This window comes from Typopeltis vanoorti, chromosome 2 (genome assembly GCF_054136105.1).
Source record: "Typopeltis vanoorti isolate ZY-2024b chromosome 2, IOZ_Tvanoo_1.0, whole genome shotgun sequence".
NCBI classification, from domain to species: Eukaryota; Metazoa; Arthropoda; class Arachnida; order Uropygi; family Thelyphonidae; genus Typopeltis; species Typopeltis vanoorti.
In genome coordinates this window covers 154,893,273-154,914,600 of record NC_143550.1, presented here as the reverse complement: position 1 = coordinate 154,914,600, position 21,328 = coordinate 154,893,273, and the positions used below count along the sequence as shown (strand labels likewise).

General features: G+C 37.3%; 1 protein-coding gene across 1 annotated transcript in view; it reads left to right on the top strand.

Annotated features, from left to right (window-relative positions):
* The window catches only part of LOC150109548 (uncharacterized), a 39,968-nt gene extending 21,009 nt beyond the window's left edge, over positions 1 to 18,959 (top strand). The window contains exon 2 of the mRNA XM_090408941.1: positions 18,487 to 18,959. Coding sequence (XP_090265067.1) covers positions 18,487 to 18,764 — 278 coding nt within the window. The 3' untranslated portion in view covers positions 18,765 to 18,959. The remainder of the gene's footprint in view (positions 1 to 18,486) is intronic.
* Positions 18,960 to 21,328: the final 2,369 nt, after the last annotated feature.

Here is a 21,328-nt window from a genome sequence, read left to right as displayed (position 1 = left end):
GAAACTGCCCCACCATACACAACTCTCTGATACCTATCGGACAGCCAATCTGAATCCAGTTGACCAACCTGACATCCAGTCCCATGTGCTGCAACTTGAATATCAGCTTATCATGTGGCACCCTGTCAAATGCCTTCGCTAAATCCAAAAAATGGCAGTATATGACTTTCCCTCATCTACTGCTCTTGTAACTTTATTATAAAAGGCTACCATATTACCAGTTGCTTATAAAACAAGAGCGCCCCTTCACAAATTCATGTTGAGTCTCACAGATAACATTACCCTCATCTTCTCAATGCTGTATACGGGCCATCACTAATTTCTCCAAGATCTTAGCAACTACTGATGGCACACAAACTGGCCTATAATTAGACACTTTCAGTCTGCTACCACCACGCTTATGCAATGGCACTATCTTACCTTCCTTCCGTTCCCTATGCACCTTTCCCATAGCCAGACTTTCATGGAAAAGCCAGGTCAAAGGATCTGTTAGTTCTGTAGCACATTCTCTCAAAACTTGTGGTGAAATACCATCCATTCCCACAGCTTTACTGACATCCAGAGTACTCAGCATCTGGAACACACTCACCTCCTGCACTTCTAAACCTCAAATCTGCCTTATCCCTCTAGTATTAAAATTTACTCCTCCAGGATGAAATACTCCAATAAAGTGTTCATTGAACAATTCCACTATGTCCTCTGCATCAATCACTTTGTTCCGTTTTTATCCCACAATGTCAATCTTCCACGGTCATTTCTCCTCCTACTGGCCACATAGCTAAAAAATTCCCTAGGATTTTGTTTGGATCTTAGGGCCAATCTCTTCTCTTATTCCAGTTTTGCCTTCCTTACCATGCTAGACACTCTCCTGTCCTGTGTCTTATATTCTTCATGCATCTTCTCTTCACTTGTCTCCTCATATCTTTTCCATAGTCTCTTTTTCGCATACTGTTCCTGTTTAATATTGTTTTCCATCCCTTTTACTCCAAATTGTGTCCTCTTCTTCACTCGTGGATGCAGCTTACTATTGCTGCTAACAAATATTCCTTCACAATTTCCCAAGCACTAATGATAACCTGTCCCTCCATGAAACTTCCTCAAGTTGACATCTAAGACTATTATGATCACCTGCCTTATAATTCCACATACGTTCCTGTCTCTTTGATACTCCTGTATGTCTATTCATCTTCCAAGTCAAAACCACATGGCACTCTCTCCAACTGGTAGGAGAGATGTCATATCAGTTATTATCAACTCTTATGATGCTATGACCAAATCCAAAACTTGAACATCTTGTTCCCTCTATTGCATGTTGCCTAAGAAATTTGTCCCTCAAGAATTCTAGAAATTCCATTCCCTTATTGCTACATGCAACTTCCTCTCCCCAATTTATACTGCTGTAGTTAAAATCTCCCATAACGATCATTCTTCTTGCACTTGCCAAGCTCAGCTGTCTAAACATCTCCTGGTCCCCACCCTCTGTGCTCCTTGGTCTGTAGCAACACCCCACTAAATATCCTGTTCTGCCCACCTCTACCTCACACCATATGCTTTCAAAATGCTTAGTGTCACTGCATTCCAAAGCCTCCACTCTTAGAGGACATAAGTTGTCACTTATCATAAGCAGTACTCCACCACCACACTTTCCCTTCCTATCCTGCTGAAAAATGCTGTATCCTGCTACTTCTATTCCTGTTATTATATCCTCTTCTGTCAACTACATCTCAGTGATCCCAATAATCTTTGGCCAGGCTGATGCTATCAGCGCCATCAATTCCTCTCCTTTATTCCAGATACTCCTGGCATTGGTGTAAAGCATAAAAATGCCATTGTTTCTATACCCAGCATTATCCACTCTAGACTCTGCTGGGCTCAGCATTACCCAATGTCGTCCCCCTTCTCCCAAGTATCCATTCCCACAAGAGGCCACCCCTGGGACGCAACGACTCGTTCAGAACAGCAATCTCTCCAGATGCCTATGTCCATCCTCATTGAAATGCAATCAGTCTCTTGCATACAATTCCTCTCTATCCTCAAACACCCTCCAAGCATCCACATATTCCAATCCTCTCTTCTGACACATTATAGCTATTATGTTATTCAATATTACTGCTCTTCACTATCATATCTAGGCAACACACACACACACTATCTTTCCTCTCTGTGTCTTCTTTCGCACAACTTCAAGCAAGAATCTCATATCTCTCGCTGCCCAATTTACATTACCTGTCAAGTCATTTGTTCCTATCATCACAATCTTATATATAAAGTGATATTCTTGGACTTTGCAAAAGTGTTTGATAGATTGACAAGTTGGTGTACATACTGCAGAGAATGGGATAGATGGTAGATTAGTTAGATGGATCAGAGATTGGCTCTGAACGATACCAGCAGATTGTGTATGATGGAGTAGTGTCTCAAAACAGTTGGGTAACCAGTGGCATTCCCCTGGTTTCTGTTCTTGGGCCCCTGCTGTTTAACACGTTCGCTGCCACACTACTTCAGCATAGTCTGTTCCCGTACGCCGAGCAATTTCACTTCTTCAAGGTCAGTACGGTAATCTCATTGCCAGCAGTAAGCGTCATATGAGTATACTCATAGTTGGCTTGTGCAGAGCATATACCTTCTATGAGAATACACAGTTTTGATGCTAGCTCCATAAGCCAAGCATTTTCACTTCTTCAAGGTCAGTACAGTAATCTCGTTGCCGGCGGTAAGCGTCATACGAGTATACTCGTAGCTGGCTTGTGTGGCTGGTTTACCAACTACGAGTATACTCGTAGTTGGCAGCGAACGTGTTAATTTGTTTGTAAATGTTATATCATGTGAACTGATTGTCAGTGTTCAGTTGTTTGCTGATGATGCAAAGTTTCGGAGAATTATAAGTACCACTGCTGATGTTAATTCCTTTCAGGAAGATTTGAATGGACTTTTGACTTGGAGAAAGGAGTAGAGTTGTAGTTTTAATATTAATAATTGCAAGGTGTTACATTTTAAAGTGCAGAAATATAAGACTGTGATATAGATGATGCCATACTGAAGAAAGTGGATGAGATTTGGGAGTGATGGTTGACAGGAGACCAAAGTTGAGAGCATATTGCTAGTGTTGCAAATGCTGCACATCATAGTGCTGCTATGATAAGAAATACTCTAACTTGTAGGAATAAGGAAGTAGTTGCGCACTGTATTAAGCACTAGTAAGACCACACTTGGGACTATTGTGCTCAAATCTGAGCACCTGGTTTTCAGTGTGATGTGAAAACATTGGAGAGGGTCCAGAGATGAGTGACTAAGACATTATCAGGACTTTGGAATGCTGGCTATGGAGAGATGTTGAAGATAGTATATTGATGGATCAGAGATTGGCTCTCTGAACGATACCAGCAAGTTGTGTACAATGGAGTAGTGTCCCAAAAAAAGGAGGGTAACCAGTTAATCCATGTGAAATTATAAAAAAGAATAGAAGATGAGAGAGGAAAAACCAGAGGTCATCCTAGGAAGTTATGTAAGATTGTGGAGTAGATTTTTTAGAATGGAGAATTGTCAGTGAATGGAATGCATTACCAGAATGTGTTGTTAATGCAAGGAGTGTTAAGGATTTTAAGATTCAGCATGATAAATATGTTGTCAGTTGAATGAATCTCCCATGAGTATGCTGACTCCATGGAGGGTGCAGTAATAATAATAATAACGGTGTTGGTAGTTTCTGGATATGTGGAATGAGTTTGAAGTTTGATTCAAGGGAGGATTTATGGTGGATGGCTTGCATTTCAATGGATTTGAGGTGAGGAGTCTTGAGAAAGTGTTGTTCAGTGAGAGTTCATTAAGTGCAGAATCATGGAAACTAGAATATTTAGTTGGAATGCAGGTGAGTGTGGGTCCAGGCACCCTAGAGGGTAGTAAGTGAGAAAATGATCACCTGATGCTAAATTTAGCTTCCCACATTCTTAATGTATAATAGGCTAATCAACACAAGATGTAAAGATGGTTGTAGGATAAAGGGGGGGGGGTTGCAGTTTTTGGCATTGCTTAGCTCATCTTGGCCAAAAGTTATAGGCATTAGGGGGACTTGACTAATGATGATATAGGAATAGAACTCAAAGGATATAGTATCTTTAGAGAGGACAGAAGGAACAGGATGGCGGGGATGGGGTTTTTGCTAATGATAGCAGAGGAATTGAAACCAAAAACAGGAGGAGACATGCACAGGGCAGTTCATTTGAGGCTATCTGGTGCGAGATGGAAGCCAAAAGGATGAAATATATAATTGATTGCTGTTTTAACCAGGCGGTATAAGGGAGAAAATGTAGATGGCATGCATTAGAAAATTAGCACGATGAGTGTTATTATGGCAGATTTCAACTATGGGGAAATAGACTGAAAGGTGGAATTGTCAAGGGTAGGAAAGAAAATGGAATTTATCTAGCTGCTGAGAGAAAATTACTTGAGACAGCATGTAACGGAGGGAACACAAGGTTTAAGAGTGCTGGATCTGGTCACCGCATCAGAGAACTTAACAGTAATCAATCTGACTATGCTGCCTCTGCTTGGAGAAAGTGATTCAATTAGCATTTCATGTAATCTTGACCTGGGAAATTGCCAGACATGCTTGTTAAGAATGGATATATGTAGAATTAAAAGCAGTTGATTATGACAAACTGAGGAGTCTGGTTTCAGCAGTGCCATTGGATGAGAATTTGGAGGGGGAGACATTTTGGTGCATTGTCAAAGGGTGTCAGAAGGATAAATCAGGTAGGAGTTAGATGGATGAAGAGCATCATTAAGCAGGCATTGCAGACCAAGAAAAAGTTGTGAGGTTGTAAGGGAATATAAAGAAAAAAGGTGATCAATATGTCCATGAGCAGTACAAGTCAAGAAGCGTGACTTTGTATGGTAAGGGAAGTCAAAACTGATTATGACAGAAAGGTAGCTAATGAAACCAAAAGAAATCTTAAGTGTTCTTTCATTATGTGACAAGTAAAAGGAAGAATGACTACGGAAGGATGATTTTAAAAAGTGCTGATATTGGGGAAGTAACAATAGCAAACTAAATAGTTGAATTACTGGATTATCATTTTGTAAGGGTGTACCATCTAGGTGGTGATATTGCAGTGCCAGAAGTGACATTGACTGTTGGGAGAATAGAGATTGAAGCAATGGAGGTGCTTAGAATATTGCAAAACATCAATGCAAACACAGTCATGGGATTACATAGCATATCATCTAGTATATTACAAGATTGTGCAAGGGAACAATCAATGCCTCTGACCAAGCTGTTTAATTTATGCCTTGGTACTGGGAAGGTGCCAGTGGAGTGGAAAAGCACAAATTAGTTCCACTGCATAAAGGATGTCCCAAGACAGAAGTAGCAAATAATAGGCCAATCAGCATTTCAAGTGTAGTGGTTAAGGTTTTGGAGAAATTGGTGAAGAACAGAAGAATTCAGATCTCTTGCCACCCAATTCACACTGCCTCTCAAGTCAGTGGTGCTCATCATTACAATTATCTCATCCACCCTTTCACCTCACTTAGTTGCCATAGTCATACTATCTATCATTCCTCCAGGCAAACACTCCTCTGGCATTCTATGTTGTATACCATGTATCATCAAGTCTCCATACATCACACCTCTTACTAGTCAGTTTCTTACTTGCTCACCTACATCCCTCACTGTATGTCTCTCTCTCTCTCTCTCTCCTCTAACCTGTTGTCCTGTCACCTTGCCATCCCTTGTTCCAGTACTGTCTCAGCTTTCTCTCATTGGTTCTCCTATTCTCTCCCCTTTCTATCATTCCCATAACTCTCTCTCTCTCACTCCTGTTTTGATTTGCTTTGCATTCTTTGTTCCCAGTTACGTAATCTCAACCTTCATGCTTCTCAATTCATTCGACTTCTTCTTCTTTCAAGCATCTCTCTCTCTCTCTCTCTGCAAGCTACCTACTCTTACTCAACATTCATCTTCCCAATTAACACTATCTTTGAAAATGTCATGATGTTTCAAACCTACGACACTGCCAATTTTATTTTTTCATTCTCATTCTGCTCATTTCCTCACCCTTGATCTTGCTACTTATCTCTCTCGGTTAGTATTCATCCATTTCTGACGTAACACTGCAAGGTCTGTTATTCTAATTTCTAAATCACAAAGTTCTTCCCATTTTCTACATTTTCCACAAACATGCACTCCTCAATCTCTCACCTGCCACATTTCTAACTACCTGGATGCATACATTCCACAAGCACCACATACCACAAAATCCCATAGTGTGATATATAAAATGTAGTCCTTAAATGGGGATGGACTTGATAAGTCATTGGCAAACTGAGCTGTAGCTGTTGCCATTATTTAAACACTGCACAAAGAATGCTACAAACTGTACTGAAATATTACATTTAAGTACAAATTCCCCATTAACATTAAGATTTCATTATATTTTCTGCATACCTTCAGTTCATCTATCGCTACAGTTCCACCAGGTGGTGATGGCATAAAGATAGAGGATTCTAAGGGCTACAGAGAGATAAATTAAATTTTTATATTTATTGTCTGACCGTATTGAACAACATATGGCATTAAGGGAACGGAATTTTTGAGGGACAAATTTCACAGGCAATGTGTATAGTAGAGGGAACACAAGGATCAAGAGTTTTGGATTAGCTTCAGAGGATCTGATTGACAGCCCAACTCCCCCATTGGTGAAAGCAACCATGTAGTCTTAACTTCAAGTGTCAGCAGACATGCAGAAGTATCAAAGAAAAATGAACTTATATAGAATTATAAGGCAAATGACTCTAATAATCTTAGAAATCAACTAGGGATAGTTCCATGGATGGAAGAATTAAAAGAAAGAAATATCATCAGTGCCTGAGAATGAGATAAGAAATAGATTTGAAATAAGAAATAATTATCAACAGAAATGGCAAATTGCATTCCTTAAGTGAAAAACATAGTATGATTTTGATGTAAAGCAGGTGAATAAAGAATTCAAACAGGAATTACAGCTGAAAAACAGGTTTTGAAGAAAGTATAAAGAGCAATTTCATGAAAAATATAAGACTCTGGTCTAGACTAGTATAGTAAGAACACAAAAATGGAATACTAGAAGAAACTAGCACCACAATCCAAGGAAAATTCTAAGGAAGTCTTTCATTATATTGCCAGTAGAAGAATAAATGATTCTTGATGAATGATACACCCTGTCATTCATTCATTCATTCATTCTGAATGAATGATCCTGTTAGATGGAAATGCAGGTCAATGCAGATAACATAGTGTAGCTGTTTAATGATCACTTTATTGGAGTGTGTTACCCAAAAAAGTAGGTTTTATTCCTAAAGGATGTAGAGGGTTTAAAATTTAGAAGTGCACAAGGAGAATGTGTTTCAAATACTTTCTGGAAGTAAGGCAGTTGGACCTGGAGGGGATTTTGCCACATATTTTAAGAGCTAAGAAACAGACAGTTCCATTGACCTGGCTGTTCAATGAAGGTATCACTACTAGAAAAGTGCCCAAGGAGGGGAAAGAGAATAAGATCAGCTAGCATTAAATCCTGCAGCCACTGGTAAAATAGACTCATGACTCAAGGGAGACCAAGTACAGTATTTGCAGGGAGAAACTATCGTGGCTATCTATGGAGAGGAGACATACCACACATACAGAGGTTCCCTCTGTATGTGATCAACAGATCACAATCCAAAGAAATAGGACTTTACTGCAGATCACAAAAATTCTTCCACAAAAAATAGTTTACAAAAACAATGATAAAAACAAAAAAATCTAACCAAAAAACATAAAAAACAACAAAAAAGAAAAAAAAAAACACCAACATTAATTCTTGCCAAAAAAAAGTTTCTGTCTCCACCAACATTTATGGCCTAAACAGCAATATAACTGATGTACACTACCTACAATCATCTAAACCAGAATTACTATTCATATCAGAACTCCAAGTGGCAACCTCAACAACCACTGTCCACCTGAACTGCACATTACACAGTTCTTTCTGTCACAAAAAAGCCACCTGCACATTCATAAGAGCTAACATACTATGCTAAAGATTGCAAATCCTGAAATCCTTCTGTTTGATCTGCTTTGGCACAAAATTTCTCTACCAACCTAATCTGCCTTTTTCATATGCTCTCTCTGTTAATATTTCATATGCTCTCAAACTGTTAATCACTCTTATCTCTTCAACTATTTCTCTAAAGCTTGACTTTCTACAGTCAAATTATTCTAATAGTGAGATCATCCTTTTTGAGGACTTCAACATCCACAACTCAAATTTGCTTCTCCTCTTCAGTTTCACCAATAAAGCAGGCAGAGATGCCAAGGTACTAGCCATTAGCAATGACCTATCACAGATTGATGATCTGTGATAGGTCATTGAAAATACCTGACAGCTACTCCAATTTGCTAATCTACTTGATCTCTTTCTAACAAACTCCCATTCTAAGTATACTCTGGATGTCACTACTCCTCTTGGTGACTCAGATCACAACCTCATACAAGTCTCTTTTACCACAGAACAACCTCTATCCACCTGTTCTTAGTCTTGTTTCTTTTAGTAGTACAAGGGTTCCAAATGGGATGACCTCTGTGACTTCTGTTCCTCCTTCCCATGGTCCAAATACTGCTTCAGTTCTCCTAATTCAGACACCTGCTCAGACTGAATAACAAGAATGAATACCTTCATCCCTTATTTCACCCTAAATTCACAGCCACTTCAAACCTTGGTTCTCAAAAAAGTGTTCCAATGCAGAGAAAAAAAAAAAAACCTCTGCATACCATTAATGGCCCAAGACCAAAACTCCAGCTGCTCACTCGACCTTTACTATAGCTCACAACAGCTGTAAATGAATCATCACCAAATCCAAATCAGACTTTGAAAGAACCAAATGCTGCAAACTTACCTCCTGCCCAAATGGTAGTTGCTCCTGCTGGTCCCTTACTATGGCTATTGGATACAACCTTTACTTATCCAGGTTTCCACCATTCTCACATCCTGATGGTGCTGTAGTTACCTCACCTAAAGACAAGGCTGACTTACTGGCAGCACTCTTCTCTCCCAATTCCTGCATTGTTGAGCTGGGGAAAGTTCCCCCCTACTCCACCAATAAGTGCTCCCTCCAGGTAAGCCATATCTTCTGCCAGAAAGAAATTCATAGATTAATAATCTGAACAAAAACAAGACATCTGGTCTGATGGTATCCCACCTATTGTGTTAAAAAAATTGTACCCCAGAACTAACGCCTATCCTGTATCATCTTTTCAATCCATCCTATTCAACTGATATCTACCCTACAACATGGAATCAGGCCACATCCAGCCCATCTCAAGGAAAGGTGATAAACGTCAACCAACAAACAACCATCGAATTGCTCTCACTTCTGTTCTCTCTAACATTATAGAGAAGGTTATCAACAACCTTTCTTGAACTACCTAGAGACCTACTCACCAATCAGTGACCAACAGCACAGATTCCGACACTCACAATCTACAGCTGATCTAGCTTTTCACCACCTACCTCTGGACTCAAGCCATGGAAAAATTTGGAGAAACTCATGGTTGGCCTCAATATTTCAAAGGCATTTGAAATATAAACTGTCATCCTATGGTCTGCCTTCCACACTCTGCACTGGATCACCAACCTTTCTCATTGGTTGCTCACTACATGTCATGGTGGATGGTTTCCTGTCCTCAGATTGTTGCCCAACCAATGCAGGAGTACCCCAGAGTTCCATTATTTTACCCACTGTCTTCCTCTTGTATATAAATGACCTGCTCCCTCAGACTTCCAATTTCATCCATAGCTTTGGTGATGATAGCACACCTCATTCTTCCTTTTCATTTGACAAACCTTGTAGTACTCAAGTATTACAATCCTCAAGATCCACCATGACCATTGTCTTGAAGTCTTATCTCCCAGCTGTATCCCAATGGACAAAGACAACACCAAAACTCAGTCTTGTCTGATCTTTCACAAGAAAGAGCTTACATCCCCCCCCCCTTACCTTCAATAATACCCAGGTATCCAAATACAATCAGATTTCCTTTCTTAGACTGGACAACACTTCCAACCTCCTGGCACAAACACATTTCAACTATAACTTCTGCATGTACTTTTTCACAAGACACTACTTAACTGTATACAAATCCCAAATCCACTCGACCATGGAATATCATTATTATTACGAGACACCTCCAGGGAGTCCACAGACTCATCGAGGGAGGGCACCTATTCTACATCTCTCTCTCTCTGTCTCCACCACTCAATCACCAACCATAACTACACCAATGGCATCTACCATCCACCACCACCGCTAGTATTTCCACAGACAATCACAAACATCCATGTCCACAGCAGGATTCGAACCTGCAGCTTTTGGCTGGAGAGCAGATGCACTAATCATTCGACCAACCAGGCCAGCACCAAAATTTAGGGCGGTTCACCAAAATCCTCTCTGAGATTGCTCTATTTCTCTCTCTTTCTCATGTATCTTCTCTCACAGATGTTCAGTTTTTGCTTGTGCCTTTTGTACAGCTTTCATGGATAGTGCTCTGTGGCCACTATTGTTTCTCCACTTTCCTCCAAAATCAGTAGAACAAGAGCCGCTGCTATCCAGTACCAGCTTGAAACTCACTGAACCAACTCCACTGCCTTCTCTTTCATTCCATCTACTTCTGTTCTTTGGAATGGCCTTCCCCAAAGAATACAACCATCAGTTGTTCAAAAAAAAAAAAAGTAAACAGATTCCTCCTTTCTTCTTATCCTCTCTCCACATACACAGCACTGATCTTCTATAGGTATCGTGACCTTTTGTATGTGGTTCAGATATAAAAAAAAAACCTCTAGGCCCATTTGTATTTGTATATTCTTCTGCAGTTAAGATTTCAGAGAAATTTGTGAGAGATCATATATGCAGTTGGGAAGATTAGGGTAATATTATCTGTGAAGATTAGGGTAATATTGTCTGGATTTGTTAACATGCTCTTGTTTCAGTTATTTGCTTACCTTTTATAATAAAGTGACTAGAGTGATTAATGACAGAAAGGAACAGACTGGCATTTTTTGGATGTTGCAAAGGTATTTGACCTTATGCCATATGATGAGTTTATATTTATGTTCCAACACGTGGTATTTGATATCAGGTTAGTGAACTGGATTGGAAATTGGCCGTATCTCTGATATCTGATAGATATCAGAGAGTTATGTAGAGGGGAACAATATCAAAGAAAAAGGAATGTCACAAGTGGGATTCCACAGGGATCAGTATCGCGACCTTTGCTTTTTAACCTTAATGTTGCTGATATTATCACAGAGGATGGTTATTTGTAGATGATGCGAAGCTAAGATTGGTTATTAGTAATAATGCTGATGTGGTGGAAGATTTGATTAAGCCAGACAGATGGGTGAAAAAATAGGGATGTCACTTTAATGCAACTAAAGATAAGCTCTTTAGATTTTGGATCTACCATGGGAGACTACTTATTCTATTGATGGAACTGTACTAGACGAAGCAGAGAAAGCAAGGGATCATGTAGTGATAGTCAATAAAAATTCAAAGTTTGTGGGACATACTGTGAAGGTAATCCAGAGGATTGCTGCTACTAACAAGAGTGATGATTCCATTGTATAAAGCCTTGATCAGACTATCTCTGGATTATTGTGTTTAAATCCGGTCACCAGGAGTTGAAGGGGATGAAGTACTTCAGTGTAGAGGCTATAACAAAAAAGATATCTGAGCTGTACAATGTTGGTTATGAGGATAGACTGTGAGAACATTCAAACTGCAGAATTTGGTGGATAAACAAAAGGGTGACATGATTGAGACGTAAAAAAAAACTGTTATGGGATTTTTCATATATTATTATTATTATTATTATTATTATTATTCAGGCCTCCAAGGAGTCAAAAGACTCATCGAGGGAGGTCCTTCCTAAGACATAAAGTCTGTCAAGACTCACTGAGGGGAGGTCCCCCCCTGAGAAACACAAAGTCTATCATACCACTCTTTAAACTCATTGACCGTTCTCGCTCCCTCCACTCCATCAGGCAATGCATTCCACGGCTCAACCACCCTCCACACAAAGAAACCACTCCTCACCCTCTTGCTCACAGCTTCCTTTCGTAACTTCCAGGGATGGCCTCTTGTCATCACTCCTTCCCGCTGATCAACCAAGCGAAAGAACTCCCCAGTGTCAACCCTGTAACCACCTCTCAACAGTTTAAAAGTCTCAATCATATCACCTCTCCTTCTTCTATCCACCAAACTCTGCAGTCCACATTCTCTCAGCCGATCCTCATAACTATCCTTGTACAGTCCTGAAACCATCTTTGTCATCCGTCTTTGTATCCTTTCCACAGTTAATTTATCCCCTTCAAATCCTGGGGACCAAATCAGAGAACAATAGTCCAAGTGTGGTCTGATCAGAGACTTATACAATGGAATGATAACCCTCTTATCTCTGCAGGTCAGTGTCCTTCTCATAATAGCAGCAATCCTCTGTGTTACCTTCACCACCTTTGCAATATGTCCCCTAAACTTCAGGTTTCTATCAATCATCAACCCCAGATCTCTTGTCTCCCCCTTCCTCCAGTATAACTCCTCCCATAGAGTATGCAGCATCCCATCGATGTTTCCCAAACCTCAAGACTTTACATTTTGCTGCATTAAACTGACACCCCCATTCATTTGCCTATCTATCTAGCTTATTTAAATCCTCTTGCAGGGCTACCACATCTGCACTATTACTAATAATCCTTCCCAGCTTCGCATCATCTGCAAACAACTGAATATTCCCCTGCAATCCACTGGCTATGTCATTGATATAAAGGTTAAACAATATAGGTCCTAGTACTGAGCCCTGTGGGACCCCACTTGTAACCCTCTGCCTCCTGGAAACTGCTCCACCATACACAACTCTCTGATACCTATCAGACAGCCAATCCTGAATCCAGTTGACCAATCTGACATCCAGACCCATGTGCTGCAACTTAAATATCAGCTTATCATGTGGCACCCTGTCAAATGCCTTCGCCAAGTCTAAGAAAATTGCAGTATATGCCTTTCCCTCATCTAATGTTCTTGTAACTTTATTATGAAAGGCTAGCATTTTGCTAAAACAAGAGCGTCCTTTCACAAATCCATGTTGATTCTCACAGATAACATTACCCTCATCTGCCCAATGCTGTACACGGTCCCTCACTACTTTCTCCAAGATCTTAACAACTACTGATGACACACAGACTGGCCTATAATTAGACACTTCCAGTCTGTTACCACCCTTATGCAATGGCACTATCTTACCTTCCTTCCATTCGGGCACCTTTGCCAAAGCCAGACTTTCATTGAAAAGCCACGTTAAAGGTACTGTCAATTCCCTAGCACATTCTCTCAAAACTCGTGGCGAAATACCATCCAGTCCCACAACTTTGCTGACATCCAGAGTACTCAGTATCTGAAACACACTCTCCTCCTGTACCTCCAGACCTCGTACCAGTCCTATCCCTCTAGCATTAAAACTGACTCCTCTAGGATGAAATACTCCAATAAAGTGTTCATTGAACAATTCCACTATGTCCTCTGCATCAGTCACTCTATTCCCATTTTTATCCCACAATATCATTCTTCCACAGTCATTTCTCCTCCTACTGGCCACATAGCTAAAAAATTCCCTAGGATTTTCTTTGGATCTTAGGGCCAATCTCCTCTCATATTCCAGTTTCGCTTTCCTTACCACACTAGTCACTCTTCTGGCCTGTGTCTTATATTCCTCATGCATCTCTTCACCTATCTCCTTATATCTCTTCCATAGCCTCTTTTTCGCATGCAATTCCTGTTTAATATTGTTTGTCATCCACTTTACTCCAAATTGCGTCCTCTTCTTCACTCGTGGTATACAACTTACCATTGCTGATAACAAATATTCTTTCACAATTTCCCACGCACTGGTGATATCCCGGCCTTCCAATTCCTCCCTCCATGAAACTTCCCGAAGTTGACGTCTAAGACTATTATAATCACCTGCCTTATAATTCCACATAAGTTCCTGTCTCTTTGATACTCCTGCATGTCTATTCATTTTCCAAGTCAACACCATATGGTCACTCTCTCCATCTGGTGGGAGAGACATCAACTCAGTTATTATCAACTCTTCTGATGCTATAACCAAATCCAAAATTTTTGAACCTCTTGTTCCCTCTGTTACATGTTGCCTAAGACATTTGTCCCTCAAGAATTCTAGAAATTCCATTCCCCTATTGCTACATGCATCTTCCTCTCTCCAATTTATACTACTGAAGTTAAAATCTCCCATAACAATCATTCTTCTTGCACTTGCCAAACTTAGCTGTCTAAACATCTCCTGGTCCCCATCCTCTGTGCTCCTGGGTCTGTATCAACACCCCACTAAATATCTTGTCTTGCCTACCTCTACCTCACATCATACGCTCTCAAAATCATTTGTCTCACTTCCTTCCAAATTCTCCACTCTTAGAGGACATAGGTCATCACATAGGTCATAGGTCATCATATAGTAGAACAAGAGGAAAGCTAAGCAGTCATCCTTGGAAGTTGTGAAAAGAGGTGATGAGTATGGGAGTGAGAAATGGCTTTTTTGTATGGAGAGTGGATGAACTATAGAATTCATTGCTTGATAGGGGTGGTAAAATGGGTTTAAAAGTATTATTATCAACAGACTTCCATGGAGTCAAGAGGCTCTTCGTGGGAGGTACCACTCTCACATGCACAGTTCATCCTACCTCAACTTAAATGCACTCACCACACTCTCAGGCAATGCATTCCAATCACCCACTACTCTCCATACAAAAATTCTACTCTTCACCCCCTTGCTCACATCCACCTTATACAGCTTCCAGGGATGGCCTCATTTTTCCCCTGTCTCCAAATATTCTATGAAAAATCATATCCACACTAATCTGGTAATTACCCCTTACCAACTTATACACCTTGATGATGTCTCCCTCTTCCTTCTATCCACTGGGCTCTGTAATTTGCATCCTCTCAATCTGTCCTCATATTCCACATTCCAAAGACCAGATACCGACTTAGTCAATCGTCTCTGGACCTCTCAAACATCTCATCATCCTTTTGAAAACCTGACGAACAAATCTGTGTACAGTAATCCATATTCTGTCTGTTCAAAGTAGTATGTGAGAGATCTTGTGTTGTCTGAGATGGGTCTAGACTTGTGACTCCATTAATACTAGTATGCGGAGACTTTTTCCAGCCATCACTACAAGCATCCAGCTTTCGCTTTTGCCACTTTCTCACAAATGGCACAAATGTTCGATAGGTTTTTGAACCTCTAGTGTGAGAGGCTAATGTAAAAAAAATAAGAAAATTCATTATTGTTACAGAAGTTTTTAGTTGGTAGATGAATTTCATTATCTGGTGTAAGACCACCACACCACTTAGTTGAGATCTGAAATGGCTTGCAAATGTTTTATGTTTGATCTCTGTAACAGGATTTCTGGATTATTTAACTTTAGTTCACCAATATGAATGTATTATAGGTTTATAATATTCCATTGATGGAATTTACATTAAAAAGTTAACCTAAAGCTCTTTTTAGCATATCTGCTTATAATTTTGTTTTCTTTAATTCTGTCATTAAAATGGTCCAGTTCATGTTATCCTAAATATCAAATTTCATTAAATCCATTAGGCTATGAATTAATATTGATAATAATAACAATAATAATTCCATCAAGAAAATTATTGTTATCATTGTAAATCATTTTATCAATAAAAATAGTCCAGTTATAAAAAAAAAATATTATTATAATCATTTCAAAATTAATTTTCTATTAAAAATGACAGTAGCTTTTTCCTTATATGAGTCTCTGACTCCATGGAGATCAGATGGTAATTCTTAAACCTAGAATTGGTTCAACAATGAAATTACTGTATTGCATCATATGACCAAATCAGTAATAAATAATAATTAATATTATTAATAATAATAATAAATGGTACTTATAGGCATTTAAGGCCAAGAACATAAACTGACTTTTGTAACTATAATTTTGAGATAAGGTGCTGTCTTATATGTATTATTGTGTGTAATGACATGTATTCTCAGCTTGCAGGCATGGTCTCCTTGTTCTTTTCCCACCTTTCATAAAAGGAAAATTTTCTTGTGTATCCATCTGTAAACTTCCCTTACTAACTTATACGTTTCTGTCTTTCTTCGCTGTCTATTAACCAGACAGCTACATTGCACCAATCTGTCTTTATGATCAATATTTCACAAGTCCAATATTGTTTTTGTTATATATTTCTGAACGCTTTCCACTGTCTCCTCACTTTCACAAAATCCAATATTGTTTTTGTTATATATTTCTGAACTTTCACAAAATCCAAGGATTCTGTAAGGAACAAAAAGACAACGGAGAGCAAAATAATCTAGATAAGCTTATCAAAACCCTGAAGGTAAATTATCTTTAACATCGAATTTTGAAGTGATAATCTAACCACTTTAGCTATTTGTTTGTAGAATAATGAAGACTACAAACAATTAACTAAAGTAATATCAGAACTGGAATTATTATATGGATGGATTGAGTTAATATAATCTGCACAAATTAGTAATGAGGGAACAATAAAAAGAGGTGATGTGTTAGAAATATTTAAATTGGGGGGGGGGGATACCAGATAGATACAAAAGATATTAAAACAGTGGAAGATTGGAAGGAAGTGAAATAGGAAAAAGGTGGCCCCAGAAATAGTGAAAGTGGATAGCAAACAAAAAAGAATATTTTTTGCATGGAGAAAGCAGTAAGTAAATTGAATGCAATTCTTTACACAAATACACACATAAACACAAATAAACTGACATATTTAAGTCGCAGTATTACTGTATGTGTGTGTGTGTGTGTGCGCACAAAAATGCATACACAATTTTTTGCTCATGTGCCTCCCCCCCCCCCACACACAGATACCATTTTCTCAAGAAAAAGCATTTTTTTTAAATAGTTGTAAACAAGTTTATATATACTGTGTGTGTGTGTGTGTGTGTGTGTGTGTGTGTGTGTGTGTGTGTGTGTGTGTGTGTGTGTGTGCACGTGCGTGCTTGTGTGTGCACGCGCGCACACACTTAAACAAAATTAAATGTGTAAATTGATAACTTAAACACTAATCTATACTTTAAGGAAAAGAGTAAGGTATATGATATAATAATGAAGAAAATTCATTATAACAGAGGCAACCAGTGGCACACTCAGGATTTAATCTTGAGGGGGCCGAGCGCTCAGGATTTAACCTTTGGGGGGGGGGGAGTTGAGTAGACGTTTTGCGAATACACACTACACATACAACCTATAACTGAGCATCTGCAGTGATCGCTAATTCATAAGTAGCACACAACATAAATAAAAAAAATGAATTTTAATTAGGAAAAGATTTTTGGAAATTTTTCTAGTGTTTTTTCCTTTTTTGTGGGGGGTGCCCAGGCCCTTGCCCCCCCCCCCCCTCTGGGTGCGCCACTGGAGGCAACTGTAGTTATTTTATAACTCTCAACTTGTGTTTAAAAGCAATACTAACTAAAGCCATGAGATTATGCAAATATGAGAGAATATGTATATGGTTTTTTTCTATTCCATAAAAGGGAAAAGGTTACTCAGATGATAAACAAATGCACTGCTCATGTTTGTGGCCAGCTAACTAATCTTCATCTCAAGGCCTAGAGAATAATCTTTTCATCCTCAATATAGGATTAATCATTTATTCAACTGCATTACAGAAGTGGCTGGTTATTAGAACAATTGATTAATGATAATGATAATGCTATTAAAACACTTATCATTTAGTCTAGTATCTTAAGTCCATATTAAATTTTGGTATTGAATTCTGTAATTATGTTAGTGTACCAGATAGCAAAGTCCTTGTTACTATATTTATTTTTCTGGGAAGTTGCAAATAATTATTTCTTTACTTGGAAACAACTTTAACTGCAAGTTTATTTTAGTACTGTATTTAAAAATAAAAATTTTAAAAATGCCTCTTGAAGAAGAATACTATAATATTAAAAGAATTGACAGCTCTCTTCTTAATTAATTAAAAATTGTCTTTTTGCACAAGATAACATTGTTGAAAACAATGAAAATGGTTTGATTTTTTTCATTGTTAAATATAAACTGGTTATTTAAAATTTTACTGGCTGCTTCAATTTGAACTTGTGCATTCATGATATTCTAGTATATGAGACAAAACATTAATATATATAGGATATAGAAAGAAAATGAGATGCACAGCATTTGCAGTTATTCTCAATATTTTTCATTATTATCATATACTTATTTCTCTCATTAAATGACATATTGGCATTTAGAAAAATTTGGAAATTGAGAAATCTAGTGTCTTCATATTTATTTCCGAGTAGTAGCTTTTATAGTGGTACAACTATAAACATAACTAAAAGTTTAGGACAACTTATATTTAAAAAAATATATTTTTTTTTTGCAGGCAGTGCTCCAAAAAAGCTACCTTACCAGTGTGTCTATTGTGGAAAAAAGTTTGAAAAACTGCATCGTCTTAAGCAACATTTAACTGTACATTCTACTCCCAGTCATCCATGTCATCTATGTGGCAAGATTTTCAAATCTAAGTATAATTTAAGACAACATCTAGCAATGCATGCCCCTAACTCTTTTCATTGTATGTACTGCAAAGAAACATTTCGCTGGAAACATTCACTAAGATGGCATATAAGAAGACATCATCAAGAAAATTACTTTTTGTAACTAGAAAAATATATATTTTTTAAATGATATTTTGCCTGTCTTGAAATTTCACTGAAATTAGTGTTACCTTCTTGACATTACACAGTTTAAGAAATGGTCATAAATGTTTCTTTCTTTTACTTTTTTTTGTTTTGTTTTGCATAAGGTGCAAAATCTTAGATGCATCATGTATTACTGCAGGTAAAGATTAGTAAATATTCTGTGTCAGAAAAAATATTTTATAACTAGTTCTTGAAAGATGTATTTAAAAGATATTAAAAATATCTTTTTGATATCTGATATGAATCATATTAACATGTATTAAATAAAATTTTAACAATAAATACATTTCATGTTTACATCAGATGTATGGTACCAACTTAAAAAAATAAAAATTACTTGCTGCTTATTATAATTTTTCTCTTGTTTCTAATCATTTCAGCAGTGTAATTCAGTTTACACAGTTGAATTTTGAAATGTTGAATGCAACTGAAACAATCACAAGTAACATCTTCATAAGAAAAAAGTTTTTAAGAAATTGCTTTGTTTTTGAATTTGATTTGAATAAAATAATTCTTTCATAATGACAATGATAATCAGACATACATACATATGCATACGTAGGTCTTATTATTTTGAACAGCTTAGGTGCAAATGCATGTATGCTGTTTAAAATAATAAATATTGCAAATTATAAAATAAGTTAAGGTTGATTTAAGCTATGTATTATCAAATAGAACTAAGTTTATTTACCAATTCAGTAAAGAGATAAAGAATAAAACCTTTGTAACATAATCATGTTGATGTTTTTGACATATGAAAGCCTTGAAATAGAATTGCATTGTTTAGAAATATCAAGCTATAAATTGTTTACTATGTTAGAAAAACTTTATATTTTAGACTTAATTGACATTACCAGATATATAGCAAATCTAGAAATAAGTAAGAAAGTTTTCTAGAAAATAATATTTAATATTAAAGCTTTAGAAATTAATATTCTTTCTCAATATATTGAAAATGCTGCTGTAAATAATATGAATTATTATAATTCTAATAATAAGAATTATTATTACTACTGTTGGAATTATTAAACGTGGTAATCCCTCAATTTATCAAGCCACAGCAGAAAGTATTTGCTGGTTGGGTAATCAAAGAGTTGGATAATTGAAGGCACGATTATGTAAAAATAATTTAATACACTAACTCATTCAAGGATTGGTTAATTGAACATTTGTTCATTTGAAGGTTGATTATTGATAGGGCACTGTAATTCACATAATACAATAATTCATATCAGAATTGCAGTGTTTATCAATTTTGTTTTTTTATGTGGCTCCCACCCATAAAATTATTTCCATGAACTTATTTTTAATTTATTATTTTCAGGCTAAGAATGTATTTATTACTATTATTATTGTCATCATCATCATCATCATTAAGTAACCTGATTGAAATCAATAGATTCATAATGAGAGGTTGCACACAACTAGACAACAAATCTTATTGAAACTTAAGTACACTAATCCCTCAATTATCCAACCACAATGGGAGAGCAGTTTGCCAGTCTGATAATTGAAGAGTTGAATAACTAAAGGTACAGTTAGATTGCATGTTCCAGAAATCACTTGACACACTAACCCAAACCACGGTTAGTTAATTAAAGGTTCATTCATTTGAATATCAGATAATTGAGAGATCACCACACTTGTTCATTCTCTTAGCATTCACAACAAACTCTGGCAATGCATTCTACGCACCCACTACTCTCCATACAAAAATCTAAAATATACACTCAGTATCTTGTTTGTTCCACTTCCCCCACCTCTTTCTCACTCAGATTATGCATATTTCCTCATTAATCTGGTAAACTCCTCCACCCAGCATAAAAGTTTCCATCATATTATATATACATATTATATATAAATATTGATTAATGTATTGGAAATATCATTGCTGTCATATAAACATCTTCATGATTAGTCAAAAAACTTATCATGGAAAGCCTATTAGATCTAACCATTATTCACACAATGACTGTTATACCTTTCCTTAAACTCATGAACTGATAAGTTACCCACTAACCATGTATCTAAATCCAATTTAGTATATATATATATATAAGATATCTTTCTATTAACATCCCTTTTTTCCCTATCAACCAACTGTTAACGGTTATCAACAATGCTTCATTCTCTCCAAATAGATAGCATTGCACAGATCACATACCAGTCACTCATCCTCTTCACTGCTCATTCCTAAGAAATCTAGAAAACTACATCTTTGCACAGGAGTCCACCTTATAGAGATTATTAATATTATAACAAATCTTCATGAAATCAACACATTCATTGCGGAAGGTCTCATTCAGTCGGTCGTTCTGTCATGTTGAAACTTAAATTCATTCATACTCCTAGCATTCACAATTCAAAATCTCAAGTTTTCACTCCCTCTTTGCCACACCTTTACAAAACTTCCAAGGATGTCCTCTTATTCTCATCCTGTTTCATTCTTATCCTGTTCATCCTGTTCTTATTCTCATCTGTTCCATGTATAATCCCTTCTGTATTTATCCAGAAAAATTTCCT